We start from the raw sequence: 21,819 nt of genomic DNA, 5'->3' as shown, positions 1-21,819 counted from the left end.
ATGAAGAGAGAAAGAGTGATAGGCACAGGAACCCTGCTGAACTTGATCATCACAAACAGAGCACACAGCTCCCAAGCCTGTTTGCCCTGGTGAGAAATCCACCAGGATAAATCAGCCAAACCTCTCTCCCTGCAATGCCTTGAAGACAATAAGATGTGATTGTATGAAGAAGTGTGAAGCTAATTTAAGGGATGCAAGGAGAAAAGAATTTGTGGATGCAGGGAAAAGATTTGGAATTGTGTAAATCTTGCTATGGAATGTTTAAGAGGATTGTAAGAAAGTGCAAAACTTGCAGCCAGTTTAGGGAAAGAACAAAAAATGGGTAAAGCAGCACGTCTGGGAAACAGAGGGAAAAATCAGATAAAAAAAGCTGGTGACATGACCAGGGTGTTGGTCAGTATACTTTTCTGACTCATCTCCACACTGATCATTGCAGTCTCTCCTATATTCTTATTGAACTCTATTTATGTACATATGCTCCCTATTCTGAGCCTATTGAGTGTTTATACGTGCCCCTCCAATGTTCACATGATCAGACTCAGTACTAGCTTGAGCTGGGAACTGGCACTGCAGCAGCCTTGCACATGTTAGGCTGGGACAGGAAGAATCCCACTGGTCCCTAAGTCCATTGTATTTGGCTACCTCTAACAAAAGCAATGTCAATGTAAGAGTTTCAAGAAAAGAGCAGCAGTGTCTCAATTTCTAAACATCAGAGCATAATCAAATGACACAAAGTCTAAAAATCTATACATTTAAAAATTACTTTCATAAAACAAAAATCTGGTTGATAATACTTACTTGTTTAGTTTTGCTGCCTTGTGAAAGCAGAGAGTCTTGTACTACTTTTTTGCTTAGTATGCCAGGCTGTACTTCACCGGTCTGAATTTCTTTCTCTGTCACACTCTGAAAGTTATCATCATTCACACTTGTTTGTAGAAAGATGCTTTTTTCTCTGTTGAACTTTTCAATTAAGTTTGTCTCCCAAACTGTATCACTCAGGGGGTCTTCAAAGGGTGAGTGGCTGATGAGGTCATTTTCTGTGCTGCCTACCAATTTCACAGGACTATAAGGGAAAGGAATAAAATCATATCTAATCATATATAATAAGACTTTTGCCCTTTGCTTTTTTATCACTCTGGGAAAAACAGGCCTTTTTTTTTAAGATATCAGCTGTAAAGACTGCCTGAACTTCAAGTAGCTACTAGGCTTCTTTTAAGAACAATCTTGAAGATCTAGTCATACAGATTTGCTCCCACACTGTGGAACAAGAGCCATTTCCCAGAAGGGACTGTTTTTGTGGAGGTACCAAACTCAGCTACGAGATGAAAACCTGTAAGCATGCAATTAACACTAATAAACCAATAAATGGCAGTTTCTGCTGGGTGCAGCTCCATGACAAGCTCCCAAAACTTATTTGCTAAGTATAACCTGTAGTTCTAACAGATCCAAGGCTTAGACACAACAGTTGCAGCAAACAAGGAGGATGTATGGAGCATAGGTCAGTAAGAATCACAAAAGTAGGCAAAATAAGAGGATTTGATCTTAAGATTATGAAGGTTGGAGAGCTATTATTGACGGATGTGAGCTGAAATACATGTATGGAGAAGGGTAAAGAGCAGAAGACTGGGAAAGTAGAGATCCTAGCTGTGAGAGTAAGGAACACTCCTCCAAATGATTTGGCAAACATTGCGATTTATCACTCAGAGTAAGTTTGGGAATCCCTGGTCTAAGCCTATTAACACTGTGTATTCATTTCACATTTCACTATAAATGCCATAATGACAGTACAAGACATAATGAAATTTCAGTACTTCTCATTAGGAATAAGGACAGATGAGTTATTTAGTAAGCTGTTTTCCACAAACAGTGGGTTTGAGTTACTACAATTCTTAAAATGCTTCTTGAAATAAATACCTTTCAGGTTCCACATCAAAACTTCTGATATTGCATGAATGTCCCTTAATTGTTTTCATCAATTCTTCCACAGTAGGTAAATCTAATTAGTGACAAATACAAAAAAACTTAGAAAAAATACTTGTTAAAAGGTCAACACTTAGGTATGTTTCATAAATAGAGTATTAAAGGTATTACTAGCTCACTCATTCTACAGGCTTGTACAATACATGCCTTCCTTTCAGCTATTTACCTGAATTAACAGTTGACATGTTTTTTGAGTAGATGTCATTATTTTGTGAAATGCTTTGCCCTAAGCCTTCTGAGACTGCCATTGCAGAACTGTGCAATTTCTGCTCATCAGTGTCTCCCAAGGACTGATCAACATGATGATATGCTTGCTGTAATGCTTCAATGTCACTGGCGGTTTGTCCATAGGAAGTACCTGTAAAAATGCAGGTTTATAAGAGACAGTACTGGATTTTCTGTTCTGGGAAACATCCCACTGGAACCTGTGTTTCAGTAACTAGCTTGGTCTATCGTGGTGAAAACAGTGATTTCAGTTACATAAAAAACCCTGTGAAAATCTCATTTTTACTATAAACAGTTGACAAGTTAATCAGTACCTACTGAATAGTCCCATCTACAGTTTGCATGCCTCTCCACCATCCTCCCTCACATCAGTATTTTATCAGTGCTAAAGCTAACAGTGTATGTGACACAACTATTTTAACAGATGCCATCAGAGCCATACTCTGGATATAAGTGGCCTACACTGTTGTGCAAAGTTTGATAAGAGAATGTATTTAATAATTGTGTTCAAGGCAGGCAAAGAAGAATTTCAGCTATGATGAGTAACCAGAGGAGATGCTATTTAAACATGAAACTGCAATGTCAAAAACTACTTTGCAATAATCAAGTGTAAAAAGGTATCTTTTTAGCAGAAACATGACTTTTTTCTGAAATACTTCCTCTTTCAAGATTTGTTGCTAAAAGCTGAGGGTTTCATGTTCCCCAATAACTTAGGAACAAATAAAGAATCAGTTACTTATTCTAATCAAGTAAGGTTAGGGTTCGAGTTTTGTTGTGTGGTGGATTTTTTTTCTTGTTTTTCCCTTTTTTTAAGCACCCCTTACCTGCTTCATTCATTTCAATTCCACTGACTTCTTCAGGCTGATCATGTTTGCCTGGAGCTACATCTGATGTTTCAATGGCCTTCTGAAGTTCTGTTGTTGAATCTTGTGAATCAAGTAACAAAACTAAGAGCAAGAAGATAAATGTTAAAGAAAACACGATTCTCCTATTTATACTCTGTCTTCACTGGAATTAGAAATATACCAAAACTTATCTTTATGTCCTAAACATACAAAATTTATTTTGTTTTATATATGTGTATATATATATATGTGTATATATATATGTATACACACATTAGAATCATGTATACACACATTATTCCAATGCCATTAATAGTAAACTGATGAGCTCTGATTGCAAATCTGAGTTCTGACTAGATGTAATAAATATAAAAATACAAGTGTCAACATGTAGATTATTTTTAACTACTTCAATCCAATGGATTTTCAGTACACAGAACACAATAAAATCAGGTGAAAAAGATCCAAACAGTAAAAATAAGGTAAGCAACTTTCAAAAAGTTGTATTTAATCTTCTCCCACTGATCAAAGTTTATATTTTACCTTTAGCCAGCATGCCAGTGTTTGCTTCTTCCTAACAAAAATAAAGAAAAAACATTGGTTTTGAATATCAGGGGAAAAAAATTGGACAAACTTTAGAAGTGGATTGATCCAATACCTAAAACCAGTTCTTAGATCTTAGAACTAAGTAGTTCTTCATGCTCTAAGGATATGAACTTCTCTAAAACCCTTCTTGGGATGCCAAAAGGTTCCAGTACTCTATAAACCCTCAAAAGTGAACAGGAATTAAATGCTACTCTGCATAAATTGAACACTTTTGCACCTTCCTGGTTTTCTTTTACTGTAGTTTGAGAAAAGAAGAGAAAGTAGCAGTAAGTACATTACACTTCCATTCCACTTCTTCTTTTCAAACATTTATTACAAATAGCAATCTAATAAATTTATTTAAAAAGAACTAAAAAAAAGAAAAAAAAAAGTTTTCCTAGTGAAGATGAATACATGGTACTCTATAAACTTTTTTTGTGTAAAAAACCCAAATCTGAATGTGTGCTCGAGGGATGTATCTGCGTGTTTCAGCCACATGTGCTATCCATCAAAAGACCTGACTAAGCCAGTGGGCAGCAATCTCATACAGGGTAGATTTTTGGGTCCTCTGTCCAAAGTGCTTCTTTTTACAGAACTACTTCCATCAGTCTATCACTTGCTGGTATAGACATCACCTTCACAAGTCAGAGAGGATAATTCACTACCCATTCTGAGGCTGAGTCTCCAACCTGAGCTCATCATTTACAAAATCTCATCCACATCTCTTAATTCAAAGGAGGAGTAAGCAGGAAACCCTGTGAAGAACTCAACTCTTTCAGTGATATCTCACAGGAAAAAGTATATCCTTAATAGAATGATACTCCTTCAGACAGTACATATTAATGTAAAGGTTTCCTATATCTACAGTTATACATTGTAAAGATCTTAAAATTCATGCAAGTAATAGAAACATTTGGTAATATACCTGTTCTTGGGGACTTAAATCAACTTCTGACATGATGTTTTGGTTCACCTCATTTCCCTCAGCTTTAAGGGCAGGATTATCATCTGTCTCTTCAAAATCTTCACTGTAGCTACCTGAAGAGTAAAATAAACATGAAACAGAATGAATATTCAAGTGCAGATAAAGCAGCAAGAGAAAGCTGTTTCCTTTTCCTCAATAACCCATCTAAAAACAGCTACTGTTAATATTACTCCTTTTACAAAGGCAACAGAAAGGTTCCAGAACTGGGTGTGATACTAAAATCACAGTGAAAGTCACACATAATCTCTCTAAATTCAAATGAAGTTTGTTTTACAATCAGATATGCTTTACCTCCATCTCTTCAAGATGTACTTCAATTGACCCCTTTTACTCAATCATTTTCTCTCACTTAGGGGTGAAATGATGCAATTCCTACCGCGGTAGATGGAGTACTCTGTACATCCACTTTGACAACTCCAGTAGTTTTTAGGCTCAGAATCTGTAATTTGGTTTCTTCTGACCTGCTGTGGTGGGCCAACAGCCACCCTCAAGAACAAGCATTATTTAAAAACACAAGCGTGTCAAGGACTGAACTTTAGAAGCAAGCCAAAGGTTTTTCTTTCAGTCACCTAGATCCTTCCACAAGTTTCAGTTCCCTTTTGCTGCCTCTCTCCCACTCAGCACCTGTGGTTACAGGCCTCAGTGTCTGCATTATCCGTAAAACTTAAATGTAGAAGCATTGCAAAATACTGGTTCATAATGTGTTCTGTGTTTTATCACCAATACAACTGACACACAGTTTAATTTGTATGTAAAAACTGCTTCATGAAGAATCATTATTTCACCATTCTCTTTAGCTTTGGACCACCATACGTTTGACAAGCTGAAAATGGCTTTCTCATACTCACTTAAGGCAAACACAGTGCTTATACTACTTCTGCACACCTATTATCCAGTATTTTGATTGCTATTTCATGAAATGACAGTTTGAAGAAGACTGAACCAAACCATGCACAGCACACAGACTGGTAATTCCAGGTATTTCATGGCAACTGTTTTCCTAAAAATCAGAAGTGTCAATTTCATGAAAGTAACCTCAACAATCAAGTAATTTCAACCGTTTTGTTAAGAAAAAGGCTACAACTATCATGATTTCTTGCAGTCAACAGAGTAATCAAGTTTTCAAGAAGAGGAGATTTCCTGTGGTTATGGTTTACAGCCTCTTTATGTTTGGGAAATTCAAGGCTGACAACAGGACATCTCAAAAGTTCAGCTAAATGCAGGAATTTGAAAATGCAATCTGTTAAATTACAGAAATACATTCTATCATATGCTATCAATGAAGCATGAAATAAAGGGAGATGACAAGAGAAAGACAAATAAGCAAGATGGAAGGAGTGTAGCATGGAAATTTTGAGGAAAAAAATAAGAGTAATATTGCAGATGACAGAGATTAAACTTAGGTATGAGAGGATGGCACAAAAATTCTGATGACTGTTAAGACACTGTAGTAAATCAAACATTAAAACATATTTCATCATCAGAGGCTTTTTTTCATTTACGATTGATAGGGGTTTTTTACTAATTTTTTTCCTTTTCTTTTTTGTTTGTGTTTTGGGTTACAAGAGATTAAAAATCCACTTAAAAAAAAAAAGGAAGGACAAAAGCAGAAGTAAACACCCAAGCTCCTGTGTCTGAGTAACAGCTGCACACTCATGATGAAAAGGCAGCCTAAGAGGCTGATGTAAAAACTACTGATAAGAAAAATTATTGTTATTACCATATTTCTCCTCATATGCAGGTTCTTCTCCTCCTTTTTCAGTTTTTTCATTTCTGAGAAACAAAATGAAAATTCTACTCTCATTTTGAACAGCAAATAAATACTTTTTTTCTGAAAACTCTACACTCTGATACTTCTTACAATTATTAATAAAATAAAAACCCCAAATTTGTCCAACATATCAAATCATAGCTAAGAAAGGTGGAAAAATGTCAGCAATTATTATAATAAAGTATTTCAGATTTTACAACTACCCATAGTTAAAATCCTGAATCTATCTCTTAAAATCAGTCTCTTTCTGCATTCTCTTCAACAACCTACATCAGCTTCTCAAAAAATATTTTACCATCCGGTTTGCTTCCTGTTCTAACCTTCTTATTCCGTGTTGACAAAATAAATTAAAAAAACCCCACCTTTCCTTTCTTTCCCTTTTTCACACAAAATTAGTTTTTTCCTTACTTAAAGCTATCCATAACTCTGCTCCTCAACTGTTTTCAGTATCAGAAGTTGCCTTTGAACTCAACATTTTCAGCAACAGCAGCCTGAACTTCTCTTTCATCCACTTCTCTCATAGATGTTTGGACATGTTTTCACATAACTGATTATAAATGGAGTGACCCGGTCTATGAATTTATATCCCTCCTCTAGATTCACTTTTAATATCATGTCTAAAGTTACACAGAATCTTTCCTGATCTACTTCCTTGTTGCTATTAGCTGTTTCCTCTTAATTTAATTACACTTCACAATTAAGAATGTTAAACTGACTTGTTACTATTGAATCAGGCACAAACTATGCAGCTATGTTCACTCATCACCAAGCTGTGCTTCCACCTTACTCCTTTCTTCTATTTATTAAGCTCATTTCTGCCCTTGCCTTAAAAAAAAAAAAGAAGCCCAACCACAATAAACAAACAAAAAACTGATGGAAATCATACAGGATGAAGTTCAGTGGCCACACCTAAGTCACACATGCCCACTAACACAGTCCACAACTTTTCTTCCCTCGACATTACCGTACAAATGGTGCTAGCATGACAGAATCATTAGAATCCAGCTCTTTATTTAATCTTGAATAATCAATAGTAGAGGAAGCTTCCTGTTCAAGTTTGGCAAAGAAGATCTCTTTTTCTTCTTTTTCTTCCAAGGTATCCAATCCAACTCCCATGATACTTTGATTAGGCCCAGCAGCTATAACTGAATCTAAATTTCAAAACAAAGAATAAATTTTTTCTATGCTCTATGTCCACATAGAATAGCCATAATAGTTAGCAACAATTACAGACAGATGCATAAAATATTAACAGTATCAAATAATCACGAACTAGTACTAGGAGACTTCACGAGATGCAGCTGACACCAGTGAGGAATCATATCTTGCAATGAATTAAGGTAAACTGCTTTTAACAGTAATTTATTTTGATCTACCTAACTTAATGAAATGGTTGGGCACTCAGTTCTCACCATTTGTTTCCAGGCTATCTCTACTCAAGGAGACAGAAACCTCATTACTTTTCTGAAGCTGCATCTTTTCCATGTGCATGTTTTCATAACTTTCTCCCATAGGCTCTGAAGTGTTCTGTATCTTGACAAAGCTTCCATTGGCTCCAAGAATTCCTAGGAAAAAAGTTACAATATTCTTAACTACCATCCAAAAGCTATTTGTATGACACTTCAGTCTTTGGGTCACCTTCCAGAACCAGTTTAAATCTCATGTTGTAACCGCAAAGATATGTAGGCTCACAAATCTCATTCACCTCATTTCCACTGCTATAATTCTATATGTAAATCTTGTTTAACTAATTAAGCTATTATATAGATTGTCTTCCTATGCTTCACATCTGCACACAAACCTAAAGCTCAGTATGAAGCAAATGCAGAAACTGTAAAAACTGACTGTCACATTATTCATTGAAGTCAATCACACACACAGGTCCCTGTACAAAAATTACACTTCTTTGTTAAAAGTCTGTTCATTTTATTTGATCTACTACCTCAGAGTCACCACAGGTTCTTAAAAATTGTAGCCATTGCCTTAGCAGCTACATTTCATTTGTTGCTTAAATGCTTTAAGGAAAAAATAGTATTCACATTTACTTAAAGGTCACTGATGAACACTCAGTTCTTCCATTCTGTAGTTTATGCAACTACAAGTTGCAGTTGCTCTCCTTATTGTAATTTCATTCTTGTGAGCGTTCAACATCACCTTACCAACTTTACGCTGGCTTTCAGGCACAACACTGCCTTATCTACTTCCTTAAGGAAGACTAAAAGCCAGATATTGCAGGACATTACTAGTTCAAAAACTCCCTTCTGCCTACCCATAAAAACTGCGTATTTATACTTAGATTCTTAGATATTTATACTTAGTATAAGTTTTTGTTGGAGAAGGTGTAGGAGAAAAGCTGTTTATGCATTTTATCAAATGACATATGAAATTATTTAACAGTTCTCACAGAAGGGAAGAGAAACTAAGTCCGTCTTTTCCAACATGAATTTTTAGTTGGTAAAAGAGATTCAGAATTTTCTGTTCTGCCTGGCAACATGACGCTCTAGACTGTAGCTGTGTACTGAACATACCAGGAGTGGTAAAGACCTCGACAACAGCTCATTTCCTGCTGCAGGAGACTGGAGTAGATACATGCTTCAATAACACGAAACCAGTCCTCCATGTGCTGACCAAGTGCTTTGGCTCTGGGCTCTTCCTCTGTCCTCTATAAAGGTCATTACAAGTCCCTTTTAAAAAATGCCATACTTGCCTATATCATGACAACGGAGAGCCCTTTCCCTTTGGTACTGAAATTGTGGGGAAAGTAAGAGCATCAACACCTTTTCCATCCCTACTGGGCAGCCCTCAGCATGTTTATTCTGTTAAGAAGTAGAATAGGTTTACTTTCTTTATTTCAATGGCAAAGTCCCCTTGCATATATTATTGGGAGTCTAAGATTCTACATCTTAGAAATCCACATTCCTTTATCTAACTTCAGCTCTGTCCTAACTACAGAGCTCTGATTGATTTGCCTTGCATGCAACAAATAAATGTCAGAGACATTATCTGAAGCTCCACACGCATATAAGTTAATGCCTAAATAAACACATATTGATAAAACCCTAAATAAATACATATTGGAAAGCTCAAAGTGCTGAACCGTAGTAAAAAACTACAAATAGCCCATTTCTCAGGTAGCCAAATGCAGTAATTTAAAGCAATTTACCCAGGTGGAACTCTATTCTAGTTATCAAGGCAGCAAATAAGAGTCTGTTTGCAGCTGGGTCACAACTTCTTTGCAGAGCTTTAGATTAGCTATAATCTCACCAGACCCCAAACACCCTATTTTTGAAGGAGAATATGTTAACAGAATCAAATGATAAAACTGACACTGAACTCCTATGTAGAGATTTGCAAGAAAGGAGAAATCAGTGAAAACCCAATTACAATATTTAATAGAACAAAATATTTAAAAAACCCCATATTTTCATGTTGTTTTATTTAATAATCTCAAATTCAATGACATTTCTGAACAGATGTACATTGATCTTGAAGGCTCCCTTGGATTTATGTAAGCTATCTCATAATTTTTAAGTATTTTTCCAGGCAAAGTTTGAGTCAAATCAGAAGTTTTTTTAAAAAAGCACCTCCCATAATAATCTGAAAATCAAGTACTATTTTTGCAGCCATTAAACTTTGCAATTTAGCCATTCTCAACACCCAGACACACACTCCACATTACAGGGGACTCTAACATTGCTAATAGAGGTAAGAATGTCTGTTTTCATTCACCCTACACAAGCTGAACTTTGAGAAACCTATCAAATTTGGAAAAAAATATCAACTTGTATGGATTTTGAAGTAATTTCACTGTGCTTTTGTCGGTTTGAAGAGTTCTACTAGTTTTTGGCTAGCAAGAGTGATTTTTTTTTCTTTTTTGGAGGGGGAGGGTATTTGTTATTTTTTGTAAAGACTTTTAAAAGCAGCAGTTTTCTTGAACTCCAAAGATTCCTACCTGTAACTTCATATGCAACATTTTGTAAGGCTAGTGATATACAGTATTCCTCTTTTAAAGTCCTGCCACTTGGAATTAATTAAAATAAGAACCTGAGTTTCACTTAGAAAAATATTTGTAACCACCACATCTGAAAAGTTTAAAAACAAATAAAAAGGACTCAAACAGACAATGACAAACACCTTCTTAAAAAGTAACTTCTTTCCCAATTTGACCAAGACTGTCAGAACTGAGCCATTCTATTTTTTTAATATAATATAAAACACAGTAGATTTGTTACCCTCAGAATTGTCTGGACTGTCAGAAGCAAGGGTTCCTTCTTCTTTGTTTAAGTATGAATCTTTCTTGCTCTTATGAAATTTTTCCAACATTTTGAATTTAGACAAAGCCTTGCTGCGAGATGCACTAGAAGAGGGGTTAGAGGGAACTACTTCTAAGTGTACATAAACATTTAAACATTTTTATGCATAATGGACAGGGAATAAAGAGAAAAATAAGATGTGAGACTTCAAATTGACACTTATGAAAAAGTAATACAGTTTATTTTCTTGTAGATTGAATTGTGTCTAATTTTTCTATCTATAACTAAAAATTAAGCTAATACTTATAACTTCTGAGAATATAGATCCTTTTCTCTCCTTTTTTTTTTTTAAGGGAGAAATTCCTTCTTGCTGCATGTATACTTTGCATTCAAATACATTGTTCTAGGAGCTCTAGGAGCTTTACCTGAAGGAAAAGGAAATCAGTAAAACTACTTCAACAATAAAACTACTTCAACAGGTTTTGGAAGCAAGCATCTAGATCTGTCAAAGAAAAGTGGAAAAACATAGGTATATAAGTGTAAATTACTACTGTCTTTGTCAGGTATAGAACTGCATGTGGACTTGCTGAACAGCACATACAATCAAACCCCTTCCATTCACATTAGCAGAATTAAGTTTTAGATAACAGTATCTATGCTGAAAACTATGCTCTCATGAAACTTAGATGGTTGTCCTCACTACATCCTTTATAAACCTTAGGCTAGCCAGATGATCTGTATGAAGGCTTTCTTCTTGTTTAAATCGTCAGGGTGGAAGAGGCTTCTAAATTGACTAATTCAGAAAAAACTTAGTTACAGGTCTTTTGAATTTACCTTGGCACAAGGGATAGAGTAGTCTAGGAGATTAGGCTACATACCTCTGCCACCTAGAAACAGGAGTATGGGGATACATGACCAGAAACTAACACAACTCAAACATCAAAGATGACTAAAGGAAGCTGGTGAGCATATAGCAGGTGCAGTGTCAGGAGAGAAATTGTACAAAATCCATTCTGATGCTATGTATGGGTCCTTTATTCCCTCAACTGATGTGCAAGTCCGCTAGTGTGGCACCACTTCTCCAGATCTATATGCTCCCACATTTACTGGGAAACGAAGCGATGACAGCATGCCTTCCATTGTACATGATGCAAACACCTGATACCTTTTAAAAGTAATTTGAAATTTAAATGTAATTTGAAATAACTACCGAAGTCCTACCATTGCTCATATTTCAAATATTAATCCTAATTTGAGAAATAAATTATTTTTTAGTGTTTATCTCCCAGACCGAGATGCTTTATAGCTAGTCTGTGAAAGTGAGGCTTATGAAAACAGGGCAGCACATACATTCTAGGAAGCTAACGCACGGAAATATTTTATAGGCTATATACTAGCTCACCAACATGATCTAGAGACCAAGTGCCAAATACTTCATTGTCATGGCTCTCCAAAATATTATTGATCTGCTTGAATTTAACACCAACGCCATGTTTAAGCTAGTACAAGCCAATTGATAGTGTCTTTTAGAGGAAAGTATTTAATGCATCAGTACTTAAAATTTTTAATTATTCTCTGGAGCTTCTCTTTGGACACCATAAGAAGTGACTTCATATAAAATGCATAATCTGAAGTTACACTGAGTAAAATAATCCTGCAGATTAAACAATTCAAGTTTGTCATTATTACACCAATTACCGTTTCCCTGCATGTTTGCAGGGGCAGCATGCAGAGAGCAGCACACTGCTCAGCAGAGCAAAAAGAGCCACATCAACAGAAAATGAGTAAAATGCTTACCTGACTGTGGTCTTTGAAATTAAACAAGTAAAACAATGAATATTAATATTTCTTGAGTATGAAATACAGAAAATATAAGAGACTTTCTGTTTAGTAAACAGGTGTTTACTACAGGTGAGAGATTTTTGTTCAGACTTTCAAAGTTATCCTCCCTCTTCCCCAGGCTTACGTTCAATACTGCCTGTCCTACTACATCAGTATAGGTGGTGATATATGATGTCACAACAACTGAGCAAAAGTTCACACAGTTATTAGTTTCTTCTGGAAATGACAAATGAAGTAAGTGGCAGCTTGTTTTCAGTGAGAACACAAAGGTCAAATGGACAATTTGCTAAGGATTTTCTATAGGAAACACAGCAGTAATACAAGGTTAATACTAAATAAACGTATCAAAACATATTTAATCAAATACCAGACTGGGAATCTGAATGGGGACTCTTTTGTCTGCTATTTTCCACTATTTCAGCATGGTTTTCTGTCAGTTTCTTCTCTTTTCTCACTTTAACAAATTTTGTTTGAAAATCTTGAAAAGACAAACAGCAGGAACAGACAGGCAAGCAAGACAGGACAGGAATTCTTATTATCCAATTTCTTTTTTATCATTTAAACGACAAAAGCAAGTAGAAAGGACATTAGTTAGAGGTAGGTCTTTAATGTGCCCAATATGGAAGACAGTGCCTTGAATCATAATTTGCACATTTCAGTTTAAAGCTGAAAAACAGAGTTCAAATGTGCCTAGAATAACTAGTGGAGTTATCTTAAACTGGAATTATTTTAAAAGAACTTTATACTTCTCAGCCAAATGAACTGAAGTAATCTACACTGTTACCGTTAATCTACAAAACCAAATGAAAACAGACTATTAGTTTAATTATCTACCTATTTCCTGGCACTGCTGCATGAGAAGTGCTGCGAAAAAAAAGGACAAAAAATAAATGTGCAGCACATATTTAGTCTTATTCTCTTTGCCTTTCAAGAAAGCATGATATAGATACCAAAGCAACTCAAAATTAAAACCTCAAACTGGAAACAACCTATCAGCTGCACAAGCTGATTAGCCAGACTTTGTTAAGATAACAATATCTCTATACAGTGACACCCAAACACACCAAATTTAATAGATATGGAGCATGCATTTGTAATGCAGTGCCACACTGTGGATGGAGGTAAGATTATACATTTACTTAAGTTTAATTCATGATGACAAAACTCTTTAAAAATACTAATTCTATACTAATTTTTGATAATGTCCTATCTGCAACCAACACGGAGGTTCAAGCCTAGGAGAACACACAAGGATCTCCATAAAATTTCAAAGTATGCCAATATTACACTTTTCAGAAATTAAATTCAGCTTATTTTCACATTTGTAATCATCACATCAGCATTTTTATTTTTTACCATAGGACAATTGTTTTGTTATTTAGGGGACATTTAATAACCTTATGAAGAACTACAAATCTAAATTGTCATCTTCTCAGTCATCCCATGCAGTAACTTACATTGCAATGCTGCTGTGGCTTCACCCACTATTAAATACGTCTGAGCAACACTCTACAGAACATAAACCTGCTGAAGAATATTAGATCTGGCAAAACTGTATTTGACAAAGTACTTGGAAGCATAAAAGACAAACAGAGAGACACACAGAGCAAAATATCAGCAGCTCTATAAGCCTATCCACACTGAATTTCTTACAGTCACCTGACCTGTCAACTTAAAACACCTTAAGAATATCTACACGAACTAAAATCATTGCAGTTTGTGGTGTGTACACACATGTATAAATCCTCCTCTATGTATGGGATTCGTAATTTTCAGTTATAACCACATAAAACTGCCAAGGAAAACTCAGTTTATCCCAAAGGTGGCCAAGTTGGTCTCTGAAAATGTCTCTCTTTTGACTCTAAGCTAATTGCCCTCCAACTACATCCCTAGTTAGCAGAATGCCATTCATAATAGTACACATTATGCAACTGCTACCATTTGCAAGTGTCCAGTATGACAAATACAGCCATTTCCTCTTTGGATGGTACAACCAGGATCTCCTCTTTTTGCCAAGATAGAAAATGGAAAGCCCTCCAGTATGAATTAAAGGCCTCTCTGCTTGGCAGTATTAAAGCACTAGCTGGGAGATGGCTTATTGCATATGCCCCAAGAGCGTGGAATTCTACGTAGAGTGGTGGCAGAGGGGTAAATTAAATAAAACTAATAATCTGCCTGGCAAAAGTGGTGCTTGGATAAGAACTCAGTGCACAGATCTAGCATATTTGGAGTACTTCCCTATATTCTCAGTTTTATGATGTCCAACTGCCAAGATATGTTGGACCTTTGATTCAAAAAGCATTACACAGATCACTTTCAACTTCCTCCAAAAAAATCCAGCCCCTCAACAAGACTATGAATATGAACAGGTTAACTTCTTTTGCAAGTAAATTGATTCCATACTGGCAAAACTGGGTAGGCTCACCATTTGAATGTTTTTCTGTTAAAGGAGAAGGTTTTCTTAAGACAGACCTTAAAAATACTTACCAGATATTTCATACATCAATAAACTGCAGATCAAGATTGTTTCAGTTCTAATGGCTTTACCTCTAGGTAAACTACATAGTTGATATGATATTCTTAATTTAAAAAATGAAAGTGGTGAAATTTATTTGCATGGAACAACTTGATATAATCACATTGGTTCTTCTGATTCTGCTTTTAATTTTACTTAAGCCACACAAGCACTGCTCTCTAAAACTTGTAATCACCCTGACATTTAAGAACCCATTCCAGTGTGTTTTGTACCATGAGAAGCATCAAAGTTGGGTTGCCTCAAGCATCTCAGAAAAACCATGGAAACATGCTGAAGTTCTAACATCAGTAGATGAGGTTATGATAACCTCTTAATTCTCACACGGCCCAGCAAGAACACTCTGTCCTTCCATTTTTCAGAAAGCTGTAAGGAAATCATCGTATCTCATAACTGCCTGATAAGAACTTTCCCATATCCATCTGAGTTTTACAGCAACATCTTAAAAGGCCAGAGACAGGTAAGAAGCCCAGGTACCACCTATTAGGGTTATGGCTAAATGGCACAACTGGTGACTAGGATTTGACTCCTAACTAGGACAGCATTGACAGGACAGAGCTGTGCTTAAAATCAGAGACTATCAGCAGTATTTTAACTCTGTCATATGAAAAACTGATTTTTGTAACTTTCTGTTAAGCTCCAGATGTAAGAAACACAAATCATGAAAACTAAGAAGCCCCCAGTTGCTACAAGAACAAGAGGCAATCACCCTGTGGAAACTCACTACTCATGTGCTTTACTATCCAAGAAGAAAACAATGGAGAAATGAAAAAATAGAGGTGGAAATCTTGCAAAAAATAATATATTTTCTTCCAGAACTATATGACCATGTCAGTACTGAACAATCATGCCATCACAGCCCATTTCACCTTAAGCCATGGTTCTTGGCAAGGCAAATGCTGAGGATACTGACAGATATACATCAAGTTGATGTTGAAAAATTTTTCTGTGGTTTTCCAATCTATTACAAATGCTGCAGTTAGCATAAGTCTATACAAATTGGTCTTTTTCCTCTGTAGTTTTGAAAACAGAAAGAACAGGTTGGCTACAAAACATATTTACCAATATTTTAGCAGAATTCATAAATTACGTTTTCTAATTATTTTACTATTTATAACATGTTTATTCTTTAAAAGTTTCAGTAATTCAAAAGCTACAGAAAAAACCAGCAGCCCACAGCTTCAATATATTCTATAACTATAGAATATTATATTCTATAAATACAACTCTATTTGAGTTCTATACTTTACAAACTTGCATTGTAATGTTCTAAAACACTTAACTGGCATCAGCTTAATCTGAAACCAGGCCTAATACGCAGTATGAGAAAGAACTAGCCTGACCCCCTGTGGCCAAAATATTGCAAAACTATGTATTACCACCATCATCCAAATCCTCCTCAGATATCCACCATGGCACCGAATCCTTTTTCTTCCTTTCTTTTTTCCTGGGCTGTCCCAGTGTCTCAAGAATGCTGGACTTTTTCCTTGAATTTCCAAGTGAATCATCTGAAAGAGACTGAATCAATTGCATACAAGATTAAAGAGAGCTTCTACATTTTCACATTGTTTAACTGTTTTTTAGCCACTCGATTCTGGACTTTTGAGTCTAGATGCCCTTCTTTACTCCCCACCTGACTGCCTTTTTTGTATATGCATGACAAAGCTGATTAAGAAAGAATAACTATATTCATGTGGTATAAATAGTGAGTATTATAATAACCCCACTGCCAGAGTCTGGATATGTTAAAAGCTAACAGAGAGTATATGTTCAAATGAATAGCATAATCAGCTCTTTTTCAATTAGTTACAACACATAAAACCCAAAATCCTGACTACATCCCTCAAGATAATATAGTAAAGTAGAAACAGTTTTGCTTTGGCTTTGTTTTGTACATGAACAACATTATTAATATTTGAAAAATAAACATACTAGCTCACAGCAAATCATATTTCAGAAATTAATTTTATACTTTGTATTCATGGAATATAATAGAAATGCCAGAGCCATTCCTACCCAACTGGATATTAAGCTTTCTGTGTGTAAGTCATCCATGCTGATTTTGACTGATGGCTTACATTAATGGAGAGAAGGTCTATGAGGATAAACATCCTATGAATTTAAGGTACTGAAGAGTAACAGGAAGAAAACACAACTAACCCTGCTCCTTTCCTTTATTAAAGCTTTTTGTGGCCTACAGCAGGCTCAGCATCACAATTATATGTCCAGTGATCAACAAAATATTAAGTAAGAGCAGTGAACTGGGGTTAAGAGGAGTGGAATATTTTTTATCTAAATTTTTATCTATAACTGCTGAAACTAATTGTCCTAAAGTGTCTTAAAGAACACACAGTGAATAGTTAGCAAAGGCTGTAAACAGTAAGAAACAACAAATTCACAAATCAGGTGTATCATATGGCAAAATTTCCAAACCTTCACTTTTGTAATAGTCACAAATAAGAAAACGTTGATAGTATAAACAGAATAGTAGAGGCAACAGGATTGTGGGTACATAATATGTAAAATATAAGGGTATATTTTATTAAAACAAGCCTCTGCAGTCCTGATTCCTATTACATAAAAGCATTACCATAAAAACCTACCTTTACTCTATGATTAATGCTTCAACTTATATATGCCTAACAAGAACATCTATAAATAAAATGACAATTACATAAAACAATAATTTAAGAAAAATCATAATAAATATTCTTATTAATATCTCTGACCAAGAACATCTTTAGAGCTTACAGTTTCACTTGAGAAAACTGAATGCTTGTCACCCAGTCTAAGAAAGAAAAAAGTGCTCTGAGCCTTGCACTTTAATAAAACACAATTTTAATAAATTATGAAACTGCTAGACAACCAGATGTATTGCAATTTCTTTAAGTTGGCTCAGTGACATAGAATAAACCAGTTTTACATTCCTAATATATATCCTATAAATAACAACTTCCTTGCACTAGTCACAGCACAAGTACTAATGTCAGTGTCCCCAAAGGTCAGACTGCCTCCTGCACTAGAAGCACTGACAGGTGCTTGAGGTCAGCTCTTTTATCACTTTCTGTTTCTTTTACAAACAGGTGCTTGAGGTCAGCCCTGTTATCACTTTCTGTTCCTTTTACAACTAACAGTATCTTCTGCTCTGCAAGCACAACTTCAGTGAATATACAATACACTCTAGTGTATTGTAACTAAAGAATCCGAAACCCCCATAGGTTGGTCTCAAGTTCTGGAAACTTTCTGTGTCCAGCCATCTTGTTAGCATAGACAGTTGGGAAAGAAATGCTGACACAAAAATACTGGTGCGTTTTTTTCAACGTGTCAGTTATCTTGATAGCAAAACTTTCAGATTTTTTCCCTTCCTTCGGAAAAAAAAAGTAGATAAATAAATCAACAGAGAGTAGACACTGTCATTGTTATCTGGGTCTGTATCCAGCTGGTAAAACACAGAACAATGCAAATTTTTAATGGTTCAATTTGTATGTTTAGAATAGTTTTAGTTTGAAATGAAGATATGAGTTGTTAAAAGTTACATTCTCTGGAACATGCCAAATACCACTTAGACTACGTACAGCTATCTTTTTTTTTCTAACTTAAGCATTCTCAGTGTGGGAAATAGCTGAGGAGCAAGAAGAGTGTGTCAAATGAGGAACAAACACAAGAAGCACTCATATGCAGAGTTTTGACAGATGCTCAAAACAAATAAAAGAATAAACCTCTTCTCCCTAGAGCAACTCCCTTCATAACAACAGTAAGTAAAGATCTTCTGAAGGAACTGCAGAGGCTAATTTTCTAATTCTACTAATATTAATAATTTTCAGTGAATTCAAGAGTGTTAACTCAGCTACATCATCAAATTAAATAACTTTTAGTAGTCACTAAATTGTAGCACACCCTCTACATCAAAAAAGCTTCAAGCATACATTATATACAACAGACTCCAAGAATATTCTCTGCCATCACTAGCTATGCTTATATACAGTAATAGAATCTAGTAAAGGCCTTATGTATGTGGTATATATGTTTTAGGGTTATAACACTGTTTGTCTGATAGACTGGAGGGCTAGTTCTGAAATTACAGTGAATTACAGTGAAATTACAGTCTAGTTACAGTGAAAAAACATACCTAGTCAGTGCATTTTGGTAACGTCTTAGCTTAAGTCATAACCCATGGATTTGCATGACTTTGCCTGTTACTCAAAATCATCAAGTGCCATGAGGAAGGAAAGGAATCTAATTCAAATTTTCTAATCATTACAACATGCTTCATTTTATACAAGAATTTTTAACTAGACTTCAGTGAAAGTAAGTATTGCATAGAAAAATAAGGAAATTTTTAAAACATAAAAGCTTGTGTCTAAACACAGAAAGAGTTTTCAATTATATATCAATCTGAAGCTTCTGATACTAAGCAACACATGCAATAAAACTGAAGCAAAAATCAAGAAGCAAAGGGTCTTTCTGAAGATACAACCTAGCAATTATAAAATATTTATTTAATCACAAAACTGTTCTCTTGATTTCAATACAGCAAAATAGTATGAATTAAGTTTAGCAATTAAGACCTTGGAAAGATCCCCACATAAGACTGCTATGTAAATTATGTGATAAAAGCACAGCTGAATCTCCAGTTTCATATTCTTCTAGGTAGAAATTTTCTTCATATTTTAACAGAGAAAAGGGATGTGACCTTGCACTCAAACATACCTCTTTCAGAAACTCTTCAAACTGCTCATCTAAATCTTCTTTTGAAAATCGATGAGCCATAATCTGCAACTGGATGTTACCTTCCAGACAAAGGAGTTTAAAAACTAAAATTCAAAATAAAAATAAAGTTAATTGAATGCACTCTGAAATTAGATGTAACCTGGTGATTTTCTTGAATAGAGAGCTATAAGAAAAAAAAAAAATCTTGAGAAATGACAAACATCATTCCTCTCATCCTTAATCTAAACTGTTTACTGAATGAGAATCAATGCAGACATACCAAAATTACCAAAATTTCTTACAAGCAAAGTACTCATTTCCAAAACAACAACTTCAGCATTTAAACTCTGAGGGATAAATAAAATACAATTTTTTTACAACTTTACATTTTTCTTCAAAAACAGCACTTTGTCAATAATCAAACAAGAATATTTGTAATATTCTGCAGCAATATTTCCCATCCATTTTAAGGGCTTTTAATTCCTTTCTATGTTTTTTTCTTCAAGACTGAAAACATCTGGCATTGTAGGTTTTGTTTCATCATCTCTGCTGTGCTTAGGACTTGGTTATCAATAAATATATGAAAATCTTTTAAGATTAGAGAATGACATTTGTTTTAATCTGCCATGACGCAGAAAGCCAGTAGTTCTTGCCCCCCCCTCCCATTCCCAAACGTTTGCGTTAATTTTCAGGTATAAAATAATCCCCACGCTCAAAAGGCTACAAAGCTTTTGTGTATCACACTGCTCAACACATATGGCTGCCTTCAAAACTGCATATGTATAGCAGCATTAAACTACCCTAGCATCTTCCAGGCTGAGAAGTGCTATGTAAACATAAAAGGGCTAAACATTTGCAGAAATGCTTTTACCATTAATAATAAATTCTCCCAATATGGAGCCCCCTCAGTACACAGGACTGTTACCTACCTAGTAAATTGATTTTGACAGGCGAGTTGTGACAACTGCTTCCTGCTTTCACTCCTTATGCATCCATAGACCACCCGACACTTTGGCTTTGGCAGTTAAAAAAAAAAAAAAAAAAAGTTATGCAGCAGACTGCCCAGACTTTGAATTGAATAAGATATCCTTCTGTAACATTTGGACAATATCTCTGAAAACATGGTAAGGAGATTAAGAATGCTCCCTCTCAGGACACACATAATCCAGCACCCTTTTATACTTTTACATCAAAGAACACTTGACGCCAAATGTAAGATGCTTTAGCAGTTTACCAGCTGTGCCAACTAATTCAGCAAGTGGGGAATACTTCATTGTAGCCTCGTCAGAAAAACAAAGTGATTCTTCTGACATTATCTGTAGTTCCGCACACCCTACAATTACAGCTTTTATAAAAACACTGCAAAGCTTTATTTTGCAGATAGGACAAAAGGACAACAAATAACGCCAGAAAAATGTCCGTAACAGAAGATCAGAAACACTGCCCTTAACAAATACATTTTTCAGCCATGCCTTTAGACTCGAAGGCTCACAAACAGCTGTGCACAAAACAAGGGCGGCACTTGCTGGGATATACGCTACAACACAGAGCAGCAAGCAGTAGTTTTCAGGAGGTACGTCTAAACCACAGGGATGAGGGGGAAGCTTAAGACAGCCTAACTCATTTCATGTAACCTTTTACTCATCGCAGCCGCGACCTGATCCCCCGGCGGCTTTCCCTGGAGCACACGCAGCCTGGCACACGGCAGCGCGGGGGCTCGGACACGGGCGGGCTCGGCTCGGCTCGGCTCGGCTCTGCTCGGCGGACCCAGGGGCCGCTCCAGGGAGCGCGGGGACAGGGGAGACGCGGCTCAGAGCCGGGTGCTGCCCCGAGATCGCCCCCGGACCGCGCCGGGCCCGCTCGGCCACGGCTGCCTCACCCCGCGGCGGCGCCGTTGCCCGGGAAACCCTCCCGGCCACCGTCCCGCCCGCCGGCAGGGACCGCGCCACGTGATCCCGCCAAATCCGCCGGATCCTTTCCCGCCTGCCCGCCCGTCCCGGGGCGCGCGTGACGGGAGCGAGCGGGCCCGGGCGGCCATTCCCGCCGCGGGAGAGCCCCGGCGGGAGGGGACGGGCTCCGCTGGCCGTTCC

The 21,819-nt window shown here is 36.3% G+C and overlaps 1 protein-coding gene across 2 annotated transcripts in view; it reads right to left on the bottom strand.

The window, feature by feature from the left end:
• CEP162 (centrosomal protein 162) overlaps window positions 1-21,574 on the bottom strand; it is a 46,154-nt gene extending 24,580 nt beyond the window's left edge. The window contains exons 1-13 of one of the 2 annotated variants that reach the window (XM_050314431.1): window positions 21,364-21,574; window positions 20,659-20,744; window positions 19,730-19,833; window positions 16,399-16,537; window positions 7,804-7,956; window positions 7,356-7,542; window positions 6,341-6,393; window positions 4,561-4,673; window positions 3,594-3,624; window positions 3,030-3,152; window positions 2,147-2,338; window positions 1,915-1,996; window positions 799-1,063 (exon numbers count right to left, since the gene is read on the bottom strand). In XM_050314431.1, coding sequence (XP_050170388.1) covers window positions 799-1,063; window positions 1,915-1,996; window positions 2,147-2,338; window positions 3,030-3,152; window positions 3,594-3,624; window positions 4,561-4,673; window positions 6,341-6,393; window positions 7,356-7,542; window positions 7,804-7,956; window positions 16,399-16,537; window positions 19,730-19,789 — 1,398 coding nt within the window. In that variant the 5' untranslated portion in view covers window positions 19,790-19,833; window positions 20,659-20,744; window positions 21,364-21,574. Of the gene's footprint in view, window positions 1-798; window positions 1,064-1,914; window positions 1,997-2,146; window positions 2,339-3,029; window positions 3,153-3,593; window positions 3,625-4,560; window positions 4,674-6,340; window positions 6,394-7,355; window positions 7,543-7,803; window positions 7,957-16,398; window positions 16,538-19,729; window positions 19,834-20,658 lie in introns of both variants that reach the window. The other variant, XM_050314430.1, reaches the window with a different exon arrangement.
• Window positions 21,575-21,819: the final 245 nt, after the last annotated feature.

The sequence above is a fragment of the Myiozetetes cayanensis genome, unplaced genomic scaffold (assembly GCF_022539395.1).
Source record: "Myiozetetes cayanensis isolate MyiCay16 unplaced genomic scaffold, myiCay2020 scf2-11, whole genome shotgun sequence".
Classification (NCBI taxonomy): Eukaryota; Metazoa; Chordata; class Aves; order Passeriformes; family Tyrannidae; genus Myiozetetes; species Myiozetetes cayanensis.
Note: the sequence above shows the minus strand (reverse complement) of the source record. Positions and strands in the feature narration are given on the sequence as shown.